We start from the raw sequence: 26287 nt of genomic DNA, 5'->3' as shown, positions 1-26287 counted from the left end.
ATTGGTTGGTTTTGTTCTTTTTTTGTTTATTTTTTATATATTTTTTTTGTTTTCATTTGTTTAATTTACAATTGTATTTTTTGTTGTTGTTTGTTTTATATTTCGGTAGAAATCAATCTCAAAACTCACAAAATCATAATGGATAGTTGTAATCGGTAGAGAATAGCACAAGTGTTTAGATACTAGATACAAAGAATAGAAATGATAAAGTTATCGAGTTTATACACAGCAAAATCAACAGAGGCGACAAGAAAAACAGAAAGTGCGCAACTAGAGGGGCAGGGTTGAGGGGCATTGGGTGGCGGGGAAAATACTCTTTTGTGTACAATATACAAATAATTCTAATTATAATTCCAAATCAATGCAAACGTGTTGAGCTACGACTTCTGTGTTTTCGTGTGTATGTTTTATTCACTGCCAAGAAATTAATAAGCTTATATAATGATTTATAATATACATAAGTAACGATTAATTCTGTTTTTTGTATCTCTCAAAGCAAAATGACAACTTTTGCTTTGACTACTGTGTTTTTTGTTTTTAATGTGGGTTTCTTTTAAATGTATATAATTAAACAATAAGTACTTAAAAACAAAGTTGATAACATTTTGTTGTCCTATTCCTTTACATGATAGTAATAATATTATGGACTGGACTTTGACATAAAAAGAAAGGATTTGTGTACGTGTAATTATTTCTCATTAAGTTTCGTTTGTAGTTTTTTAAGCAACAGAAACAAGCTCAGCGAAAAATGAATTTTCGATTTGAATAAAGCAAGAAATTATAGGGCATATTTACGATGAATTAAGTTTATAGTATCTATATCTAGAGAACTACATATTTTGTTTTAACTCTCGGATGTGTTGGTGTGAGTGAGTGCTGTCTGTGTGCGTTCGTTTTGTGTTTCCGTTTCCGTTTTGTGTTTGTCAGAGTTTTGGGCGAAACAAATATACGGATCACGAATATATTTGCATTCGCTTAGCACACATCGAAAAAAGTAGAAACCACAACGATTAGTGGATCACTCTCTATTTCACTACTCTGGGTCTCGTTATTTTATTAATTTCTTTGCGACGCTCCAGGCACAGTGGACTTCATTATAATACAAAATTAGCAAAATCTATATAATTTCTTAACATTTAACTTTTCAATTTATCGCATATCCGTTTGCGTCAAACACAAAATTCATTCATATTTATTTTTCGTTTCCCATTGTGGTAACTATTAGAAATTGTTAACTAAGAAAATTTCACTAATTGTTGTAGCTGCCGCACCTCCGTCCGTTTGTCTGTCCGTCCGTAAGTACGTTGCTTCTCCGAATCCGTATCTGTATCTGGTTCCGTATGGTTATGTTGGTGTCTGGTCTGCATTCGCCTGCAGCTTCAACGTCTTTAATTTGCAGTATAAAACTAAAATTTCAACTTTTTTCTCTTCTGTTGCGTTTTGTTTCTGGTTTGTTTGTTTGTTTGCCGATCTTTAATATTATTTGGTGTTGACAGTTTATGTTGTTGGTATTTTGTTTGTTGTGGTGTGGTGTTGATTGGTTGGTAGGTTGGTTGGTGTGTGGGTTGGAGAGTAGCACACTTACTGTTCTTGGGGATCAGTATCACTCTCCTCCAGTTCGCTCTTGTTGCGTCGCTTCTCATAAATGAGAATGATGATGCACAGAATCAGCACCTCAGCACAGATGCCCAGGAAAGGCCACAAGGCGGCAAATTTGCCTATATTAAATATAAAAAAATTATATATTAATTTCAATTACAACTACTAGTTAATCAGGGTCACAATTTATTTTCAGTTACATTAGCCAGAACTAAATCCAAAGATTTGGTCTCCAAAATGCTACATACAAATCCAATTTAGATTTATCAATTTGGTGACGGAGAGCACGTTTTGGAGATAAATGTAATATCTAATAAATCTCGATTGCAAATGGCGACCATGACTTTTCCTCGGATATTAAATAAAGCTCGGGCGACACACCCATCCGATGCAAACTTACCCTTAACACGCACAGTTGTGACGTCGCTGGCAGGAGCGGTGGTGTTCCCACCGTGGACATTGGCCGCATTTCGTCCAATGCATTTGTATTCGCCTCTGTCGTCCAATGTCACATTGTCCAGTGTCAGAATGGCGTTAGGAACACCATTATCGTCTGGTTTGAGGATGAAGCGATCTGTGGCGTTTGTCAGCGTTACATTGGCTGTCGGTAGAAAAGCACCAAAGTTTAAAACCAATTGCGAACCAAGGTAGGAATGGATACTCACCAAAGGTCCATGTCAACTCTGGTTTGGTACCCACAACGCTGCAGGTCACCGACATCTTTTCACCCTCCACAACGGCTGTATTTGAAGGCACTCGTACAACAACGCGGGCTGCGGTCATATAAACGATCAGTTAGTGGAAAGTTCTTGCCTTCAAAGCAATGCCCATACGTACCAATCACTTCGATTTCCTTGGACTCTCCGTCGAACTCGCAACTGTATTTGCCATCGTCGTTCGTATCCGTCTTATCGATGATGAACTTGTTCTCGTCTGCGATTAACTTAAAGCGACCTCTTAGAGAAGGTACCTCCGTCACAGCGGTGCCGTTCTTTTTCCTATTCACGTGAGAAATACACGATACGGAATTAGTTTTTTTAATAGGAAATATGATAAACACACAAGGTTTTCAACTTATAATAGAACCCAAAGAATTTCTTACTTCACGGCTTATTTTCTGTTTTTTTTTTCCACTGTAGATATATGGTTACAGAAAATACTCATTTATCTAAATGAATTCCACAGTTATCGCCGAGTATCCGTGCTGCACCTACTCGAGGGCCAAACTTTCTCTAAGCCCTCCGCCGTTTTCTACGCCTTTTGCCAATTATTCAAAGACTAATTCCACACCGAGGCACACGCAAAGTTTGGCCCTGGCCCCAGAACAAGAACAAGAACGAGAACGAGAACCAGAGACCCGGACAGGTCCCGGAATGAACAGAAGTGTCATTACCATTACCAGACCCTGCCACAGAGCTCGGAGCTTTGGCCACCAACACTTACTGGTCCCAGACAGGAAGGCACTTTTCAGTAACCGCCTTCCCTAGAAGTGCCACCCATCAGACCCACTCAACTGTGCACACTCGCAGAAATGGCACCTTATTGTACCCTTGCAGGAGGGTATGCTAATTATTCACATAATTTGTGCAAGGGTTGGGATAGAGTAGAGCATCTAATCTGGACCAATTGAAGATGAATGTGCAGCTACAAAACTATGCATTTAATAACTAATATAAAAATACTATAGAATTTACTACAGTACTTTTTCTTTGACTTGATTTGTACCATAATGCAGCTCACGTCCGATGTATGTATAGTATATTTCCAAGTGCAGTGTGTTTCTCGGTTCGTTCATGTTTCGTTTGCCAGGTTACGTCAGTCAGGCAGTCAGTTAGGCAGTCAGGCCAACATAATTAAGCAAAAGTGCTTAGCTGTGCCGTATTAAAATGATTGCTCTTATAACTACTAACTATGTGGGACACGGACACAGACACAAACACGGGAACCCATCCTCTTCTGGCTTAGAACAACTCCCGGATATTTTATGCCACCGTATCCCCAAATGGGGGAACGTCGGAATGACTTACCATATGAGCACGCCGCCCGGCGTACCGTCTTTCACGTTGCAGCTGAGAACGAGCGGCGATCTGATGTCGTAAAATTTCATTTGATGCATGGCATTATCATAGTTTGGCACCAACTTATCTGGAGATGGTATAGATAGGTAAAGCCGATTAGTTAAATGTGAGGCGGGGAGGAGGGTGGTTGTTCTAATGTTGGGATACGAGAAAACGTTTACATAAAGAACTGCTTAAACGAAGTTTATTCTAATAACTTGTATGTAAAGATAGATATATTTGCTTATAGGAATAAATTGAGAACGAGCTTAAAGTATGAGAGGTTTGGTGGAGATTTTTGGAGAGATTTCTGAGGTTTTTGATTTGAAGCTTTTTTTATTGGCTGAGAGATGAGCGCTTGAGATTCGGTATTGAATACTGACTAAATTGCTTAGGAGAGTAATGATGAATTAGCAACACACAAATCACTAATACCAAATCAAAGGTGGAGCGAAAAAAAATATAAGGATATTCGTAAAACTAAAACTATAACTAAAGAATACGTATAAATAAAACCAAAGAGCATACAATTTGGTCAATCGAATTTTATTCATCCTGTCTGGTATAAAACACATTTGTACTATTTCGAAACTTGGACTGAAATCAAATAAACTTTAGTTTACGCTGCGTATGAACTGAAATTACTTTGATTATTTACGCTTATGTTTGATTAGTTTGATATGTGTATAGTATAGTTGATTAATTATCGGTTAAGTTAGCTGTAATGTAAGAAAGAGCAAAAGTAGGTACATGTTTATCGATATACAAAATGCGATACATACAACATTTAGATCGATTCTCGATTTATCGTCGATAATCAAACGACAAGAAGCGCAAGCAAAAAGCAATAGAGCGACAGAAAGAGAATCAGCAACCCGTCACGTGTTGTTTTTCCGCCTTATCTGGCAGTCTGATTGATTATAATCAGCTCGTAAGCCAAACGCTGCCAATTGTAAACTTATGCGTCATTGCAAACTGGCTGCCAATCAAATTCGAATTCGATCGAATAGAATCGAAACGAATTGAAATGGAATCGGAATTAAAATTGAAATCGGAATCGATGCACCTGCCATCTGTGTGTTCAACAATCAGAGTAAACAACCAAAGCGTTCAAAAAAAGGATGAACCAAAGAGACAAAAGGAACGAACAAACGGCGGAAGGGAGAGCAAAGAAAGTCAAAGATATGTAAAGGAAAACAAAACCAGAGATAGCTACACGGTTCACAGAGGACCCGGGACATGGCAACAAATGAAATCAAGAGAAAGTAAAGCACAATAGACAAAGAAAGAGCGGCAATGATGAAAAAGTTCAGGCAAACAACTTAAGCTCAACTTAAAGGTGTGACCATATGAGGATGTGTGTGTGTGTATGTGAATGTGTATGTAAGCTGTGTGGTGTGTATGGACGGCAGCAAGAGAGCAAACTTGCCAAATTCACAGTGAGGGGAGCGAGCGAGAGGGAGCGATTAGCTAGGCGAGCGATTAACGTTTAATTAAAAACCAACAACACCAAAATTAGACTAGCGAGGTTAATGCGATGGAAAGAGACGGCGATGGAAAGAACAAGCGAGAGGGGCTAATGAGGAGAGAACGCCAGTGAGAGCGCGGGGGAAGGGTGTGGTTTGGTGCCAGAGCTGAGATCAGATGCAGTTCGAAAGAGACAGAGCGAATGGGTAGGGTGGGGTGGTTGGGGTTGCGCCCACATTTGCAGCGATGACACTTGACCGTGTTCCCATTTTCAAATTCACAAATCGTCTGTTTTAAAATCTTCTAGTTTTGAAGAATCTCTGAATTTTTTAAAGGTATCTATCATCTGCATTTTTCTATTTATTTAAATATTTATTTAAATTTCAAAATATATTGTAGCATACTTCAGAAATGATGTCAACCATGTGAAATTTTAAAGTAAGCTTTAACAAAATTTTGAAATCGGTATAATACCGAATTTCGGGGTTTATGCGTACAAATATGAAGGTGTAAACTACATTTAAAAATGTTTTCTATCTTAAAAATGTCAAACCTTAAATTTCATATAAAGCAAAAAGTTCAAAAATTAGTGAGGTAACTTTTACTTTATAAAAAACATTGATATCAAAAATGGGAACAAAGCTGTAGTTTTGATACGATAACAATTACAATGGCAGTTTTGATCGGCGCGAGCGAGTTAAGAGCCAAAAACGAACAACAACAACAAGGTGGGCAAATACAAGTTGAATTAGAAGCTTGTGTGTGTGTGTGTGTGTGTGTGTAGCGTGTGAGTGTTGCGTGTATGCGTGTGGCTCACCCATCTTGACGGGCAAGAGCGTCTGGTGCTGCAGATGCACCTGATGCCCCTGACCACCCATCAGCATGTGACCGCCAGCACCCAGCATTGGGCCACTGGCGCCCGCGGAAAAGCCCGAACCAGCAACACCACCACCGCCACCCATCATGGCCCTTGTGCTGGTGGCTGCTGAAATGGTGGTCTGCTCTCCTGATGCTCCTGCTCCCGGTTCCGCGCCTGCGCCCGCTCCCGATACCACCACTGGTGGCACATAGTGCGGTGCATAGGTCTGGTATCGCTCATTTTGGCCGGGATTGGGTCGCGGCGGCAGTGGCAGCTGGAAGGCGTTCAGCGTGTGCTGCGACTGCTGCTGCAGCTGCTGCTGATGGTGGACATGGTGGTGCGCCGTCGTCAGGAGCACGCTGGTCTCCGTGGCAGTGGCGCTGGCAGTGGGATGCGTCGGATTGGGATTGTACAGTATGGTCGGTGGCTCTGGCGGCGCCACCGTCTGCTCCAGCAGATTAAGGCGCGGAGGTGGAAAATCGGGCGGTGTGGCCGAGTAAACGCGGTGGATACCGCCGCCTCCGCCGGCCGACGGATGCCAGGGCTGAGACCCGGACAGACTGGCATTTCCGTAGCCCAAATGCGACTTGTGCAGCTTGTGCGTCTGGTGGGGCAACTGTTGTTGTTGCTGCTGCTGCTGCTCCAGCCACGCTCGTGTAAAGAAATCATCCGCTGAGTTGGGCGTCAGTTCGTCAATGGTTTGATAGCCGGACTCGGTGGGTTCGCCCGCTCCCGCTCCAACTCCCTTGGGATCCCGCACGTGCAGAATGTAGCTGCCGCGTCGCCGGTTGCACTGGTAGCGACCCTCGTGCACCTTGAGCGCATGCCGCACACTCAGGTGCGCCTCGATCTTGTGCTTCTCACCTTTAGCGGGAGCAACAGATGACCAGATGAGTGGTGGAATCAACGCCTCCGGAATCAAGTCCTTCGCCACAATACTCACCCTCGATTGCACTCTCGGACAGAACGTAGGCATGATCATCCCGCCCGTGCCGCAGATTGTGCCGCGTGATCGGCTCCCCGTTCTTGAGCCAATGAATCTGATCGGTGATCGGGATTATGCAGGTGATCGAGAAGGGCTGGCCCAGGTTCACCACGGGGTCGCCGTAGTAGATGGTCGGCGACTCCTCGAACTCTGTGGACTCCTTGCTCAGGTCGTTGGCTGCTCCCACAACAAAAAGCGAACGTTGGTATAGGATTTAAGGGTCTCACAATGAGCATATAACTAGACTAGGAAAAGTGCTGGTCAACAGAAAACGGATAGAATCGAGTGCCACAGAATAAAAAAACGCATTTATCGACTTTTTATGAGCACTAGAGATTTCCGTGGCAACCTAATTGATTTCCACAAGACCAGTGCATGCAATGTAATTTTTTTTAAATTAACAAGTCAGATTCTTTGAGTCATGAAATAAAAGAGAAGACCTTTACTTCAGACCATAAAATTGATGGAAAAATACATTTGCAATCACCAGTTTCTATGGAAATTCCGATCAAATTTCGTTGACCAGTGAAAACGATTCGAAATCATAAAATATAAGTGAAACTCAACGCAAAAAGAGGAGAAACCAAAATCGATCAGCAGTAGTTCCTAATAATATAATTGTTTATGTGATGACTTATATTATGTGTGTTTTTCCCGTTTATGGTATTTATCGAAAAGGTTGCTTTCGATTATTTGATTTCAGCGCCAAGTTGCAAAAATATATATCAATGTTGGAATTTATCTAGTCGAAATGCTCATATGCTTTGGGTTGTTTCATTTGGTTTTTGTGGGGGAAAGAGAAGGAGGCTAATTAAACACATTTACACACAAAACAAAGAAAAAACACAACGGATGAAATATAAACTAACATAAACCGAAAATGTATTTACGTAATGGTGGAAATTAACATTAACTTATGTATCGATATAATTGGTTTTTCTTACTCCACTGAAAGAATTATGTTAACTTAATCGATACAAGGCAACTAAAAGACATGGGGCAAAAGTTGGGTAAATATACTGTTTTTAACGTTGAAATAAACTTTAAGACTAAGTTGGGTAACCTAAAAACTCTTTAATTTTATATAAAATAGGTTATTTATGGCAAAAGATAATCGTATATATCATGGACTTAGTCAAATCACTATCAACATGTTTATTGTGATATAAAAATATAAATGTTTTGACATCAATAACAATTTCCTATCATTTTACCCTAAAACAAGAAAATATTTTTCACAATTTTTAATTTCGCATATTTTTATCTCAAATTTAGTTTAGTTTCATTGTTCTGCTCAAAACTTGATAATTGGATTTTAGCTTGACCTTCGGCTTATTCTCATCAGGCATGATAGTCGCAAACAATGACGTCAATGGTTGGTCTGGTTTAAACTGCATCGGTGACGTCAATTTCGACCAGTTTTAACTGCAGTTAAAGTTTTAACTGCATAAATATAAAAAAATGTACCTGCTGCGAAGGCTATCATAACTTGTTGAGCTGTTATCGGTAAGTGCCCAAGTGATAACACAGAAGCAGGGCCCCATAAATATTAGTGTAATTGTATTTGCTCGCACACTCGACTCTATACCCTGCGGATGTATTACAAAATGGACTGTCGTCGAGTGTGATAAAAAATAAACCGAACCGAACCGAACCGAACGGAACATACTACAGCACAGCATAAGCGCACAATCTTATCAGCTGATTAAAGCAGTTAGCGAGCGGTCGGACAATGTCTTTATCTTTATCCTTGTCCTTATCGTTGTCATGTCAACACACTCGCACGTTTGCACATAACTGATGTTAAATTATGTTTACGTCTCGTTTGCCAGCTGCTGGCATTTTTCCTTCTTTTCTTCTGTCACTCGCATCAAAATTAACCCCTATTTGCCCGAAAAAACCCATTTTGACATAAGGTAAACTGGATGGGGTATATGAAAAGTCCAAAAAAATAGTAGCATGATAACAAAAAATTGTGTTGTAAACATTTTTCAACGCTTAAATTATTCTTTAATAAATAATATCTTATTATGGTTCATATTCAGCCTACGGGTACATAGAGGGTTAAGCGTAGGGATATGTAGATTTTCCACACACACACATACGCACGCAACGAGAGAGAGGGAAAAATTTGGGCCAAAAAGATGGAGAGAGCCCGAGAAGAGCAGCTACAACAATTTATTTTACAAACATGTTACATGCACGAGTCGCGATACCGCTAAAGCCTAATACGCCGCCCCACCGCCACCCAACACCCACCGCCCCATTTTCCCCATCCAACGCCCGCCGAAAATGCTTTTGTCACTTTGGACAGTCCAACCACACGGCCAAAAGGGGCGAGAGGGAGACGGGGCTACACAACACAAACGAGCATATTGCAGCCGGCAGAGGCAGATAGAGAGGGACAGGGCAAAAGGAGACAGCAGACAGCTGAACAATAATTTAAATTTATACAACACTGTCGCACACACTCTCGTTTAAAGGAATTTATGTGTACCTTACAGGTGCCAGGGCTGTCACCTCTTTAAAAATTCGTTTATGCTAACAATATAAAATATTCAATGGTCATAGAAAGTACTCAAGTCAACACGCATTGTTACATTTAAAAAAATAGAAGCTTGTTGAAAATGATGTAACACAAAAGCTACGCATCATTACAAATATGGGCAAGACGAGAACAGATAACTTAATGCATTCGTAGAAATACTTCAGTTGTTTATTACGATTTCCGTAATGAATGCTTATTTTTTGTTGCGTATACGTAATATTTGTATTGCTCATACGCAACGTTGGCAGTTTCACAATGTTAATTGCCTTCAAGTTGAATAGTTGTTCACTCCTTTGTTTCTGTTTCTTATTAATTATGTATTACTGTTCCTGTTGTTATGATGCAATAATTATGAAAATTAAATATAAGTTCTTCGGCACTTGAATCAGTAAATCCATAAACCCAAGCTATGAAGCCCGCAGCGAAAATTCCCTCAAAACAACAAAAACCACATTATTAAGCAAAAGTTTATACTATAAAGCCAAATATGTTGAATGGCTTACAGCCCTGGTGTACAACAGCACACCTTATCCCAACCCTTTCCCTTAACCCACTAAATATCTACATATATCCACCACATTTCTCTGCCCGACAAGCCCTAAACGCTTAACCGCTAGTTGCCTCAGTTTTTGTTGCTGTCTGAGAACAAGAAATTCATGGTTTATTGCTTGTTCCTCTAGCATAGTTTTTGTCGCATTCCTGCCTGCTCCAAATAGAAGTGAGCTGAAAACAAATGAATGCGACGGCGGAGGGGAGGGGAGGGCATCGTCTAAAAAGCGCAAGACTGAAAGTTTATTTAATCAAATTTATGGGACTGCCTGTAGACCGACCGTGCAACGCCCCCACTCCGAAAATCGAACGCCCCCCTGCAACGCAAACTTGTGACATATTGTTAAAGGCATTTGTCTGTGTGTTTATATGTGCGTACAAATTGGCAGGCGTAAATATGTATTATTTATAAACTGTATACAAAAAACTTATCTATGGGCATATTCTGTTTTAGTACTTTTTAATAGTTTCCACGAACGAAAGAGATCTAATATTATAGCATTATATTTTGCGAATCAAGAAAGTTTCTTATCTAACAAATTGTATCAATAAATAATTAGCATTTAATAAAGACATTTTTGTTTTCTAAAGCTAAAACAACTGATCATCTTGTTATGCTGGTTGCTGTAGTGTCTACATTGGCTATATATATTTGCCCCGAGTTGTTTTTCAAATTGTTGTTGCCGAGAGCAATTAAAATAAAATTTACAGAGAAAATTTGCAAAACCCCGCGAAAACGAATGCAAAGTGCACGAGAATTACACTAAATTAACACGATAAAAAAAAACCGAGTACGAGTATAATGAAAATTAATTAACACCAAGCTAAAAGTGTTAGATGTGTGTGAGTGTGTTGCTTTGAAGGTGTATATGTGATTTTGTGTTATTTTTAGCAGGCGCTGCGCACGTGAAAGCACAGTTTTGAATGCACTGGGATAGCCACATCGTGCGCAAACTAATTTCAAACAGTTTGAGGGTCACCAGCAGAACACCCAACAATTTCGAAAACTTTATGAAAATCTGATTTAAAACTTTTGCCGTCGGAAAAAGTTAAAGCTCATTTGTATACAATTAGGGGAAATGAAAATCCACGAACGAAGAAGTTGGATATCATCCACAAAAACCGCTTGTTAAAAGCTCTGTTGTCCTTAAAAAACTCGTACATTTATTTAAAAGTTTATTGGGATAGTCTACCATAAGGGATAACAAATCGATAACATTTGTAAATGCTAATTATTTTGGTCGGAAAACTCGCATGACCTCCGCTGCTCTGCTTGATTTTATTCCCCAATTATATAATTGATTTCGCCCGAAACGTTCAATACTTCAAGTGCCTGACTGATTGATTCAATTGCCGTATTGACGATCGATTGAGAGCGTAAGACCCAACAGACCGGATTCACCGATCGATCCGGTCGTCGGATGATGATGGGTCACTGAACGCCAGGCGACGGCGAATTGTTCGTATCGAAAGTTCATTAAGTAAATTGCATGAGAAATGCCAATTAAATGCAGAGAACTCAGCCGCACACTTGACAAACAAAAACACACACAGATACAGATACTCAGGCGCAGTCAGTTACAGATACAGCTACTGCTACAGATACAGATACTCGCACCGAAATCCCAACAAAGCCAAGTAATTTAAATGACAGCAACCGAACGATAGATAATGAAGGTATTCTAGCGGGTGGAAGTGTCACTCTTAAAATGCGCCAACTAACCATTATGGTTATGGTGATTATTATTATCTTGCTTATCATAATCAGCCAGAGATTTATAAATAAATATTTAAATACGCAGCCGGGTTACGCGAGGCAGAGCAAACACAATGCTTGTGGAAGCATCATAGGGGGTGGGGGGTGGTTGTTTGCCAGGCGGTTGGCGGTACAGCAGTCATGTGTCTAGTTTGTGTTGGTATGTACGAGTACGTATGTATATGACATTATACAGAGCGTGTAGTGTGTTTGCTCTGCTCTAAAAGTGTGTGCGTGCTCTGGCAGGCTGGCTGCTGTAAATTGAAATAAAAAATTGTTTGTCTATTTTAAAATTAGCAAAACGAAAACGATGAGGCGCGCTACCGCACCCGCACCTTCCCAGCCAATCTGCCTCCGCCTCCTCCGACAAACCGACTGACGGTACTAAGCTACATAGTATCTGTATCTGTATCTCGCTGCACTGGTGCATGTGAAAAACTTGTGTGCCGCCTGAGCCCAGCGCACAACAAAAGCAACAGCCGCGAGAAACAAAAACAAACCAAAGACAACAGCAACAGTTGCATTTACATTTGCATTTGCAATTGCAGTTTGCACTTTTAGCGCTAATAAATTGGCAGGACCTACGGGAAAACTAAGGGAAAATGTTCATTATTTCCAGTTAGAATGTCTTCTAAATGATGAAACTTTCCAAACATGACTATTCTATCAATTTCAAAATAATTTGCTAACTAGAACGAACCTGAATGAAAATAGAAATAGAAAATAGATTCTATTTTGAAAATGTAAACATTTTAATCATATGGTTCAGTTTGTAGTTTATATCAGAATATCATAGTATCTAGATACATTTGTTAAAGCATTAAAATATTAAATATATTAAAATATTTACGTTGCGGATGTCCGGTTTATCTCATTATTATTATTCTTCTAATTTGAAAATGCAGCATGTAGAAATATTCGAGCTTTGTTAAAGCTAAAAACGTATTCTTAATTCCAAATACAATATGTTTTGGCACATGTGGATCTGAAAAGAACTTGAAAAATGTTCTTCATTCATTTAGCTGTTGGCTTTTGGCCTCTGGGATTTCTTTTTCTGTTTTCGGACAAATGCACATTAGACGTCTTTAAAGCAAACAAACATTAACAAAACACTTGTTTAACGTTTTCAAGTATGTAGAAATAACAGGGGAATTGGAATATCTTTGGATGGTGCTGAGAGTGTGCGTCTGCCTTCTGCCTTGTGGCTGTACATAAATATTTTATTTGCTTGCAGTTGCTGTGTCTAATTAAACGAAATAAACATAGGCTAAATTTAATTTTAGCCTCTCCTGTGGCGGTTTCTTTTGGCCATGGAAAAGCCATACAAGTCGTGGCGAACCCGGAACACAGAAGTGGGTATCTTGATATCGTTCAGATACATTTAAACGTTTTATGGGCTACATAATGTTTAGATAATATGAGGTGTGTGGTGTGGTGTTTCGCTTCGGTTTCCTAAACTCAAGAACGACTAACTAGCTAATAAATAAGCAAACAGTGTGACCATGAATTTAGCAAATCGAACGTTTTTACAATGCTATCGATTGAATAAAATAGTTACTCAAAAATGTTCTAAATGAAATCATAGCTTTTGACCTCTGACTGAAATTCTAAACGAAATCATCACCAGCAAATCGATATTTATTGTTTATGCCTGTGTAATATATTTCGTTTTCTACTGTTTGACGGGCACTGTCAGTAGTGCGATCATATATTGTTGGGTAAAAGAATCAATGAGCTCGCCATACGTCACGGGCCATCAGAATTGATCAATAAATTGTTTGGTCCGCATAAACGAACGTATGTATGTATGTTCGTATGTCTTCCAGTTCTGTTGAATATTTCATTTGAATATGCCCTGCTTTCGTAGGCATCCCCCTATGCTATTCGTTATCCCCGTGCCCCTGGATGCGCCATTTATGTCAATTATTATTGGCTTTGGCACAATTGGGAACGAAACGCAAATTGATGCGAGGAAAAGCAAACTAAATCGAGCAACTCGCAGGGAAACTTGCAGATACAAATGTATCTGTATGCGCACGTGTGTGCCGCCGAGCAGTTGCCAATTTATTTATTTCCTTTATGTATTTATGGTACTTGTAAAAAAATATTACTGCTCGCACAGTAAAAGTCCGATGTGGTGAGGCTTTTTAATTGATCATCGTTGGGGCAATTGTTCTAGAATGTGACGCATTTACTGCCAGCCAGCATTTAATGGCGAGAAATGTCCCCAAGTTCCATATATTGTATCATCAATGTTTTATTTTCGTTGAACGCTCGTTCTGTACTTTTGAACTTTAAGACAAAGGCGCCAGAAACGGGAGGGAGAGTCAATGCCATTGGCGATAAAGCTGTTTTTTCAACATTCTTATCAATATTGTCGCTTAGTACATGTATACTAAACTCCGAGCTGCGATATGATGGCGAATAACACAACGGCACTCTAATCAGAATCCGGACTCGAATGAAAGAACAAAATTGTTTCATATTCCCAAGGTCTATCAAGTCCTTTGGGTCATATAACCATATAAAATAATGCACTTTATAGTATTATAGAAATAAAGTTGGCACTCCATTTTGCTAAGTTCGCATCTTGACTTTATAAAATGTTTTCCAACACTTTTATGGTTCATATTGAAAAAATGAGAACTTTCTACAGTTAAATCTGTTGTGGTTGCATTACTATTATATGTATTTTTGCCCGCTGTTTCAGCTATCATCACAATGGAAAAATTTCTCTCTTTCGTGGAAATAGCGACAACAATTTCCCAGACAGTCATTCAAAAAAAAAAAAGAAAATATTTGAGCAAAACAGAATTAAAAAAGGAGGGGAAATATACGTAGCATACATACATATGTGCATATATGTATGTGATTTCCACTCTGGCTGGTCAAATGCCCCACACGCGGGGGGTGGCTGATTGATTGGGCGGGAAAAGGGCTGGGAAATGGGGTGCTGGCATTTTCTTTGGTGACGTTGCTGGCGACTCTTCGGTTTGGTTTGGCGTTGCTTTTTTTTTTGCCTTTTGCTTTTCGTTGCCGCCGATGAAAAGTCAAACACACAGCAACAACAAGAAACAGCACTTCTGCCAGACAGTCAGACATTTAAAATACACACATTCATATAATCTATAGGAGGCTATACACAAGTGTATAGATATATACATATATATCTATATATACGTATATATGCGGCCCGGCACAGTGGGCCATACGCAATTGTCTTTAAGTGCGAAAAAAAAGAGAACAAAAGATGAAAATCGAATGAAAAACTTGACATTTCGAACGTAGAATATTTTAAGAGCAAAACAGTGAGAGAATCTCAGCAGTGCGGCATATATATTTTTATTGTTCTCACGCAGGAAAAAAAAAGCACTATATTTATTTTTAAATATAATACTTAGCCTATAACAAAGGCAAATATTGGAGCGTGCACACAGACAAATAGCACGGATATAGCCGTATGAAAGGTCTGCCAAATGTGTGAACTTTAAGCTTTTATCGGGTACCTGCTAATAAAAGAGCAACAACCACAATACAACTACAATAAGTGCGAAATGGAGGGGGTGGGGGTGTGGGTGGTGATGGTGATGGTGGCGCTTTGCTACGATAAATAGATAAGGGCGTTAAAATACAACTTTGTTTTTGTGCTCGGCATCTCACCTCCGTGCTCGCCATGAACCACCGTCCTCAATTAGCAGGAAAATGCATCACACGCATATGAATATGCATACACTGCGCGAAATGCAAAAGTCAAGGTGGCGAAATTTGATTTACGGCCATTTTAGCCCGCTTATTGTGCGTCATAAAATCACAATTTTATTCTCATCTTGCGTCACAAGACCTTAATTAATTTGGCAAACGTTCTCTGGACACAATGATATCGTAGAATTCTTCAGAATATCATCATGTATTTTCAAGCAAACTTAATCTGCCTGCTTGAGCAGTTTATAATTGAAACAATATACAATTCATTGCATCGATGGATTTGTAAATGTTGGTTGGCAATCAACCTTTTGAACACCATTTCAATTTGGAGTTGTGCACCTTGAGTTTTGATTTTGATTTCTGTGCACCATCCGCACATGCATATATATGTATATATGTATATATATTTATGGACGTGCCCTGTTTAAGCAACCATTATCTGGCACGGGCCGGAAACACAAGGCAACCTCTATATTGAAGAACAACAAGAACCAGAGTCAGAAGAAAGGAAAGGAAAGAAAAGGAACGAGCGGACAGTGGCACAACCGGGCTGTGGAAAGGGAAAAGCGGAGGCAGGGAGTTTTCCACTGCAATCGCTGAATTCCAGACAATGTGCAATCAGAAATGCGGGGGAAATGTGCAGTGCAAGCCAATGCCACGCCCACACTGAAGCACTGGTGGCATCATGGCAACACTATAGAAACCAGAAACTGCCAGCCAAGCCTTTCTTTCTTTCACCATGACGCCTTTCTCTCTGTGTGTGTAGTCATGTAAAACCACCCATAGAACTCAAGTTCCAAACACAAACTCAAACCAAGCCCAGCCAGACGCAACCCAATCCAATATGAGACCAAACTAAACTGAAGCCAACGCCAGGCGACGATGACATTGAAAGGGAAATTACATTTCATGTTTATTGTCTTAATAAAAATAATGTTTGCGCAAAAGAGGCAAAACAGCCAGGTTCTGCCCGCCACCGCCTCGTATCGCACAAATCATCGCGGATTCAATGCAGAATGCAGATACCCAAGACAATCTGTGCCTTTCGTAATGTATTTTTATAGCAAATGCAGCAAAAGCAAGGGAAAACCAGAACAACATTGAATTATTGCTAGCTGTTCAAGGAGTTAAATTCACTTCAGCTTAATCCGCTTGAGATTCTTGATCAATACGTATGATTTATGTGCAATAAGAGACATCCAGCGATAAAGTAATTGAAAAAGGGCACACAGTTATGTTAATTAAACATTTTCTCTTGTTATCAATGTAATTCGGGAAATAAAAGTCTATTTGTTAGATGATATTTCGCCTATGGTAACATTTTAAATATAAGTTTTGCCATTCATAAAAATAACACGTTTAACTTGGTCATACTATTCCTACCGTTCATAGTAAACTATTATTTTATTATAATTTGTAAAGCATCCTAATTAAAAGAAATTCACTCTGTTTTGGAGCACTTTTAGCCGTTTTTTAACCCACTGTACATCGGTTTCGTTTTACGCTACTTGTTTGCTTTGGCTTCCTTTTGCTGGGTGAGCCGAAATTTAAATATTTGACATTTATTAATGTAATGAAAATGTCATTAAATAAACATGGCAAAATGAAACTGGTTAGCCAAATGTGCGCAGTCAACAGCCGAAATGAAAGCACTTGCCAAGACATTCCACCTGCTCGGATATTCCGCAAAACAAAAGAGAAATAAGGAGGAGTACATGGTACAGTGTACATATGTATGTAGCAAACATATATGTGACAAGACCTATGGAATATTCTCAGGCTTGGTTGGGTGGTGTGACCAGACCAGCATTATATTTTGGCTCTTCGCACATTCGTCCGCAGCATAAACACCTGGACAACACGTGGTTTTTTCGCCACTAGCTGAAAATGGCTTTTAAGTGGTGTGGGGCAAATTCATCGGGGAGACAAAGGAATGCTTCTTCAAATTGGCTTTCTGGTTTTCGAATTGCCTCCTCCTCCTCCCCCCTCCTCCCTTCCCGCGTGATTCAAAGTGATTCATGTAGTGCCAACATATGTATGTACACCCATTTATGTACAAGTGTTTGCCCCGCCACCGACATTATCTCCCTGGAGGGATCGCTTTTCTTGTTTTTCCAGGCCGGTTTTCCCTCGATGCGTGCCCGGTAATTTCTTTCTTTTATATCGGCTGCTTATTTACGTAAACAATTTGAAAAATTATTGAATATTTAGTACGCTAACGAATTGTGCAAAAAATACCAAATGGGCTAATAAAAACTAAGAGCAAGGTACAACAATTAACGATATGGGTTTATTCTAAAATAGGCAATAGTTTTGCATTTCGTTTTTAAACCATAATTAAGCCGAAACTTTGAGCATCTATGAATAATTGAATAAATCAATCACAGAACCTAATAAAGACACGAATAAAACCTTAAATTATTTACACACTGCCTTTTGAACGGAACGAATACCCCCAATCAACTATGAATAAATGCCAGCATATGAACAGCACGAAAAAAAAAACTCAATTAATACACCTTGAATGTGAAAATAGCTGCATGGGGCTAAATAATGTACGAAACAAAACAAAACCAGCCAAACGTTCAGTTCAGCGAGAAAAAAAATCAAAATTCATGAACATACGTAGGTTTTGGTAGTGAGCCAGAGCCAGACGGACATTCAGACATTCAGACGGACGGACGGATAGATATGTAGATAGATGGATGTATGGAATAAAGTAGAATAGGTAAATGGATAGTATGCATAGAATAATAAATAGATGGAACCGCCCGCGCGGGCATCATAGACAAATCCCCAAGGAAGGTGCGAGGTGCGAGGCGGGCTGCCCAGTCCATATGTAAACAAAATGCAGGCCACCGTTGCCGGTTCGTATCGGGTACGTATCGGGCACGTATCGGTTAATCGGTAAATCGATTCGTTTTGGTCCGCTTCGCTTTGGGTCGGCTAAAGTTAATATAAACAAGCGGGAAAACCAGAGACAGGCCGTAATTATTGGACCGCATGTAAAATAGTCTTCTTAAGGCTAAACAAAAATTCTTAAAGATAGCCCTCACTAGAACCGAAATGAACTTGATACTTTGCGTCTGCTTCTGCTTCTACTTCTGCTCCTCTGCTGTTCTCTTTCAGCAATTGTGTGGAAAATTGAAAATCAAATGAAATGCGGTCGCGCGAACAGTGGAAAAGCGACGGAAAACCTACGACGAAAGCGGCAGGGGAAAAATAAAACATAAGCAACAATGTCAATATGGCAGCACTGCAATCCAATCCCAAGTCCATCCAACCGACCCAACAATATGAACTATAAAAGCAACACGAAAATATCGAAGTCCGCTTAACTAGAGGGCAAAACAGTAGAATGCAGCAGAGAGACCTTGTCCAAAGTTGGAAAATGGCTGGGTGGCTCGTGGGTGGCTGGTGGATGGATGGTGTCCCGTGCAATATGAAAAGAGAATACATAAAGCCGGGCAAAGAAGAAATGTGATTGTCCATTTTGTGGTTCTCTTCAAAGTCGAGAACGTGAACGAAATAAAAGTTTCATTTTCAAAAGCGCGGTCTCAAATATATTAATATTTTCGAATATTGCTGGTAAAACCCATTTATACCTTGTGGCTAAAAGATCTGCAAAGTGCACCTCTTTGAGATCCCCGAAAAATTTAAAGAATATTCGATAAATTTCTTCGATAACTTTACCATCGATTTAAGTCGCCTCCGTTTCCTCTATTAATACTGTTTGTTTCCATTATTGCAGCTATGGTCTGGCTTTAGGGTGAACTTGGAAGGGGTAAAAGTCAGGCGGTGGGTGGGAGGCGAACACCCTCACCCTTTGGTGGGTGCACTTTTGTTTTGGGTGGCGGGGCAATTAGGGGGCGTGGGATAAGGTTAGTGGGTGTTACAGTAAGCCACAAACAATCTGCTGTTTTTTATTTATTCCCTTCCTCCTCTTGCTCCACCTCTTTGTTTTGCTTTGTTCGGTTCGGTTGTGTTCTGTTTTGCAATTTCTGCTATCACAGCTGCAGTTTAACCATACTTTCCCCCATATATGTATGTATATTTTTTGTATTCCTTTATACTGGGCTGCTACGTACATAGGTGTGTAGATATTTTATGTGTGTATGGGTGGGTCGGTGTGCGGTTGGGGCAGGGTGATTTTAGGGGCGGGGTACAACTTATAGGTTAAAAGGGCCTTCTTTGTTTATCATTATGCTTATTGTAGGGGGTTCATTCTTTTAGTTTTAGAGGGGATTTTCGGGGGCTGTACTCACCAAGTGATTGAGCATAAATCGCTAAAAATATCGAGAGGAATGAAAGAGCGCTAGCCAAGAATTTTGCCTCCATCTTTGGTATTGATCCGTTGTTGTTGTTGGTTGTTGTTAATTATGCTGCCGATGTGTGGTTGTTGTTGTTGGCGGTGATTTGTTGTTGTTGTCGTTTTCGTTATTTCCTTGTCATTTGCATTTATTACAGATTTGTGAATTTACTCCGTTAAATGATTGATTAATTATTTGTGGCTGTTGGTTGGTTGGTTGTTGATGTTGTTGTTGGTTGTGGTGTTTCTTTTTCTTTGCTTTTCTTATTTTTTTTTTTTTTTGTACTTTAAGCTTAACTTACTAAATCATTATGGTAAATATTAATTTATAAATAGATCTTTAAATGTATACGTTATTAGGCTTAGTTATTTAATTTGATATTAGTTGATGCTGTTGATGTTGTTGGTTGGTTGGTTGTTTGCTTTGGATCTTCCGTTTGGTGTTTTTGCTTGAGTGCGAATTTTTCTATTTTTTGGCTCTTCCAGCTTTCCTATTTTGTTCTTAATTCATGAAGCTATATTCGCAAATAAAAATATTTAAGAAAATTTCTCATTTTGCATTTATTTTCGTTTGAAGGCAAACTTTTCGTGCGCTTCCTCGTATTCTTTTTGTTGTGTTTTTCGTTCGGTTTTAATTGTATGCTTTTTTCCAACACCAAAAGCATAAGGAAAAGCGAGTGAGAGAAAACTTTTTAAAATTATACATCAATTTTCAAATTAAGAAGAGAATGGGGAGAGGAGCGGAATCAAGGATCCAAAAACAAATCAAAAAGATCAAAATCAAAACGAAAGCCGAACGAACAACATTCAACATTCAGCTAAATGTATAATTTTTCAAATGTCACATTTATTTATTTTCTTTTCTTTGATTTTCACTGCAGCTAAGCACGTGCTGTTCACATAAGGGGGCGGCGGGGGGTTGGGTTTTTCTTTTAGCCCGCTAATTTAACGTTAACTTTTGCAGTTCTTTTTTCACACGCACTCACACAAACGCGCATCTAACTTTTCCCAGTCCAAAAGTTCTATTTTTTTGCTGGCTAAGCAGAAAAAAGAAATTATGGCACGTTGACGACGAAAATACTATTTTTCTGGCTAGCCAACGAGCAAAAGAGAGGCAGATATAGTGAAAGCAAGAGAAAGAGAATGAGGGATTCTTGAGACTGAGAGCAAATAATTATGTTTTACACAAGGAGCGCAACAATTTCTAGCTGCTTTTTAGCCAATGGCCATTGTTGTTGCTGCACGTACTTGTACTAGTTGTAGTTGTTGTTGCTGTTTGGCTGTTATTGCACAACGGGAACACAAAAAGCGAACGAAATTTGGCAAACGGACGGGCCAAAACGAGGCAAACAGAACAGAGCGAACGGAGCGAACGCGGCGAATTCAGCGAGCAGACTGAACCGCACACATGACCAACGGACGAGAGTAGCCGCCTTCGCTGCCATCGCCGCGGCAGCGACGTCGACGCACAGTGATTTGGGTTCAGTTTGACATACACTTGTCAGCTTATCTAAATAGTTCGGCCGTTATCTTGACCAGACCGATTACGAGTACTGTACAAAATGGCGAAAAATAAATCGAGTTTAAACGACACTTTTTCATTATACTGGGAATCACTAGGGATTTGAAATCACCGGTTTTATTTGAAACAAAATGCAGAAGCTTTAAGCTACCAGTTTGCTAAACAATTTTAAAATACAAAAGTTATTGATACCACAAATTTGGTTACCAATTAAAATTCTCTCTTGAATCCTTATCTTACAGTTCAATAGGAATTTCCCATATTGACGAAATTACAATGTACAATGTAAAGTACGCTACTTTTCTTTCACCCTATAGAAAGCACTAAAGGAACAGTATCAAACAAATTGCAATCGAGCAATGATTCAACAAAAATCACCAAGTGACACTGTCTGCAAGTAATTACGACCAATTATTTGACGATCGAAGAAAAATAGCATTCCATTTGCCTCACCTCATGTCGTCCGCATAAAGGCTGATAACAATTGGCCAGAGATCTATTATTACTTCTAGAATTTCGTATTGCGGATGCGTCGAGAAAACAACTATTACCACTCTTATCAATGCGGGAGGACAGTCACCGAGTAAGCAGAATAGATAAGAAACAAAAAGGTAGAAGTTATCACCAGTGCTGACCGATTTCATGATCATCATCCTTAAGAGAATTCCCGAACATCAGCTTGAAAATTCCTCTGCTGACGAAAGGCATCAATGTTTGAAAAACACCTAAAATAATAAACCTTACATAACAATTAACCCCCAAAAGAAATGCCATAAAACACGTAAACATTTTTGAAAGCAATTGTGTTATACAGGGAAACAGCTCGAAAAAAACTAGTCAAAATAAATTCTCAAAGTTTTGGCAATAAAACCGTCGAACGGACAACGCTAAATCATAGTGCGCTGGATTTTTGTTTACCGCCAGACGACGTGCGGCCCTCAGCAGAGCAGATAGAACGCCAGTTGAAATGTTTCCGTAACGTGTCACGAATCCGACTCTCATTCTATCGCATTATGATAAAGCCCCAATGCAGTACTTTGAACAAATACGGGACTCTGTCCGTCCGTATCACAATCACCGACACCACCACAATCACACCAACGTCTTGGCCACATGATATAATACCGTAGCCGGAGCATGGTCGACAACGACGTCAGATGTCCGCGGCCCAGTCGCCGAGTCCCAAAGACCCAGACCCCCAGACCGTCCGAACTGACCGCCTCTGGTCCATTGCCGTCCCGCTCGCACTGCCGCTCTGGTTTCGGGCGGTTCTGTGCGGTTCGCTCACGAATGTACATCTCTATATTATATGCATCTTTTCGGAAGGCAGGGAACTTTGCTAATTCCGCATGGGTGTTGGAAAGGTGGGGGTTTTTTGCGGGCTAACGGCACCGAGGGGGGTCGTCTCGTCGCATTTATTATTGGTCAGCCGTATTTATTTTTACAAATTTGCGAGAGCAAATATGAAATCAGCTGTTCGCATTTTGCCCGCTGAGATTAAAGCGATCAGTGGGTATATAGTATTTGATGAGGTGTTTCCAACAACCATAGAGAACATTTTGCAATGCTTGCAATGAGTTCATAAATAATAATGAAGCAAGAGAGTCATAGGACTTGTAGTTGACAATAGAAGTACTAATAATTGACAAATTTTCCAATGCTCTTGAAAGTTGATAAAAGCAAAAACTCTATTACTCATTATTGACGTGTTCGCACAAAATAAAACTGTCGTCAGATAATGTGATTGATGAAATATTTAAAATACCCTATGAACTGCATTGGCCACTTTTGCCTTTATAACTTATAATCTTGAAATTTAGAGATTATAATGAAATTTATCAAAAAGCAAAATGTTCATGGCGTTCTAATTTAGTCATTATTATTATTCCAATAAATATGAGTACCAAAACCACTTAATTTATTCTCACTGATAATAATTTTCCATTAGGTTAAACTAAAATTAAATTAATGGCAAAATATATAGCAATTTAGCTTTGCAATGTGATAGCTAGTGCACGCAAACGAGTTCATCTTCATCAATATCGTATCGCTTCAAATTAATTAGAACTCAAATCAGATTTATGACGGAGTGAGAGCATCCTACACAAACTAGTTTTCAAAGCCGCATTTTGGTGGACAAAGGGGGAGGGTTGGCGATGGGGGCGGTGGTGTTGTGCGACATGTTATCGATTTGGAGGAGAAACAAAAAACATTGCTATCGATTTGCTGCTGGCCTCGAGGTCAATCGAATGCTAAATGCCATGGTAGTTGTGTGTTGTGTTCGGGCATTTGTGCCAAACTTTTGTTCCTTCTTTCGCGTTTTATTGGCAAACTTTGAGCATAAACACTTTGGAGACAAATTGCCCTAGCCGCAAGTTAGGCAGCGGACTATAATAGAGCAGAAAAGAGCAGCAGCATAACGTCATCGTCAGCCATGACTCAGTTTATTTGCTCTCTCGTACGCTCGCTCAAGACCCCCACACACCAACGCACACTCTGACATTCAAGCGGCACACACACACACACAAACGATGCTGTTCTAAGCCGAGGCCAAAAATCGAACCTCGGATGACCGATAAAAAATTAAATAATAAGCGGGCATTGGGAGAGGGGTGCCAATTTAATTGCCTTAATTAAAAGGCTTAGAAAAACACGACTGAGTTCCATCATCATCGCAATCGAATTCACGCGCTCGTCTTTATTTCGCCAACAGGGCTTACTTAGATGTGTGTATCTCGGTGTTGTCATCAATGGTGAGTACAGTGAAGCCGTCTTGAAATCGAAATCTATAGCAAGCTGTTATAATCCGGGTTGTGATTTAATCAGTTAAAAACTACAGGCAAACTTCTTGAGTAAATATTTCTGACTTTCTCGAAGGAAAAGTTTTCAACACAGAACCATTAACTTTAAGAGGGAGCAAACCCTAAATGATGACCAATGGAATATGTAATTTCTTGCTTTGTTTGCCTTTTTTGTAGCCCAAGAACCAATATTAGTAAAAACCACAATTTGGTTTCCGCAAAGTATGCTATAAAAACGAACGTTTAACATGTCCCAATAAGACTAGTGTTTGTAATCCAGCATTAAAGAAAAGTATCATGCCATCGACGGATTGCAACCCAATGCATATGCAATGGAATTTGACTAGGCCAACAGCTCTGGGGTAACCACATTGAAGAGCGAGTTTATCTATTTTGAGCCGCTGTTCATTAGCCGAGAGCCCTCACTGTATCGATGTTGATGTTGGTGTGTCATGGCAGGCTGGATGACGTGATTGTCTCCTCTCCTCTGCTCTGCTCTTCTCTTCCCCTTCCACGCTCTCCCACTCTCTTGCTCGGTGGCTTTTCTCCTTTCTCTGCGCCCGCATATGATTAAAACGGCAAAACAAGATAAAACTCGTTGGAGCAAAGGAGCTGCTGCCGCCTGCTTGTTGGCTTTGTTGTTTTTGCTGTTGGATAGGCCCTGCCAGTGGGTCAGTGTTGGAAAAGGGTGTGAGGTTGCGGGTGGGGGTGCTGGGTAAGTAGGGGGTTGTGGGAGGTAGAATATACGCATGACACTCCTTGCCGCCGCACACACACACACTTGCAAAGATACACCAACACCAGCGGAGCACGCGACACACGCACACGAGGTCACTCACACAGGCGCAGGGCCGTATTCCCCAACACCCACACAATCGCACGCGTTAAATGTTATTAGTTTATTTACGGTATTAACAAAATGTTATTGGCATGAATAGTGTTGTACATCATACATCAGCATCACACTGGAGTATGTACATCAGAGCAGGGAAAACACCCACACACACACACGGATATGGTTTTTAAGCACTTTTCGGCATTGTAACAGTAACGCGTTGGGGATTAGTTACTGGGTTTCCATTTTCATTTCATTTCTTTTCTTTTGTGGCAAAGGAAGGGGGTGTCTTTATCTTTCTCTTTTTCGCTTTCTTCTTGCTTTTTTAGCAGCGATGACGACAGCGTGCGCGGCTCTTTTTCCCAACGCTGCTCCGCTTTTTTGCCTTCAATAACATTTACACTTTGCACTATTTATGTAATAGTTTTTCAATCGGTGCGCGGTGTTTCATCTCAGCACGATTTTCGGGCACTGGCTGGCGAGCACTAGCCGCAGACTGGGTTACGAATTATGTACATTTTTCACATTTTTCCCCGATGATTTTTCTTTTGTGTTTTACTACCAAAGAAGAGAACAAACTACCAATACACACGCACGCACTCTCGCACACACACTCACTGAGCACGCACTGACACACACACATGCCACCGCTCAATGACGAAATTCCTCGCAGAGCGTTGACAACTCTAGGTTCTAGCTCTCCCAGCTCCTCTGCTTTTGCTTCTGCTGCGTGTGCGAGTGTGTGTGTGAGAGAGAGAGAGATGGGTACTTGTGCTGGTGTGCTTTTCGTCATAATTTTTGCGTTGGGCAACCCAGCACCTTTGACTTCTTGGCGACTTTTCACACGTAAATGACCGAGCGGGCTCACACTTTCACCGCTGGCACACGGACTGGGCCTTAAACCGATCGACTTTGCACAATTTTTCGCATTTACCTAGCACACAAAACACAAAAATTCGATTTTTTCCTCGCTGATATTTTCACGCGAATGACCTTACATCACATGCATACAATACACACACACACAGACAACTGAAGCGGTGGTATGACCAAAGCTTATAGTCAAATAGTAGTAAAAATACTGAACGATATATACTGAAAAGGCAATAGAACGCCATTATCCAACACTGACGCTGAGCGGATAAAGTCTTGCCATCTCTGTCTCACTCCCAGGCTAAGAACTAAATTCCCTCATATATTTCGGCAATATGTTATTTCTTAGAATTCGGAGGAAACGCGTAAATAATAAGTTTGGCTTTAACTTCGTTACTAAATAAAAATACGCGTTTCTGATA

At 40.1% G+C, this 26287-nt stretch overlaps 1 protein-coding gene and 1 pseudogene across 19 annotated transcripts; one reads left to right on the top strand and one right to left on the bottom strand.

Moving 5' to 3' along the window:
• Positions 1-64: 64 nt before the first annotated feature.
• Positions 65-26019, bottom strand: LOC117150863 (basigin). 19 transcript variants are annotated; one of them, XM_033317982.1, is made up of 9 exons: positions 25927-26019; positions 19791-20349; positions 6926-7144; positions 5941-6846; positions 3627-3744; positions 2437-2597; positions 2265-2372; positions 2000-2200; positions 65-1718 (listed from the first exon to the last, which is right to left on the bottom strand). In XM_033317982.1, exons 2-9 carry the CDS (start codon positions 19861-19863, stop codon positions 1582-1584), a joined length of 1923 nt encoding a protein of 640 aa, XP_033173873.1. In that variant the 5' UTR covers positions 19864-20349; positions 25927-26019; the 3' UTR covers positions 65-1581. The 19 variants fall into 19 exon arrangements, with proteins under 19 accessions (XP_033173873.1, XP_033173871.1, XP_033173870.1 ...); XM_033317980.1 differs by lacking the exons at positions 5941-6846; positions 6926-7144; XM_033317979.1 differs by lacking the exons at positions 65-1718; positions 2000-2200; positions 2265-2372; positions 2437-2597; positions 3627-3744 and adding an exon at positions 4222-4253.
• Positions 7096-7606, top strand: LOC117150864 (annotated as a pseudogene).
• Positions 26020-26287: the final 268 nt, after the last annotated feature.

This window comes from Drosophila mauritiana, chromosome 2L (genome assembly GCF_004382145.1).
Source record: "Drosophila mauritiana strain mau12 chromosome 2L, ASM438214v1, whole genome shotgun sequence".
Taxonomy (NCBI): Eukaryota; Metazoa; Arthropoda; class Insecta; order Diptera; family Drosophilidae; genus Drosophila; species Drosophila mauritiana.
The sequence above is the reverse complement of the archived record's forward strand: the minus strand, read 5'-3'. Positions and strand labels throughout refer to the sequence as shown.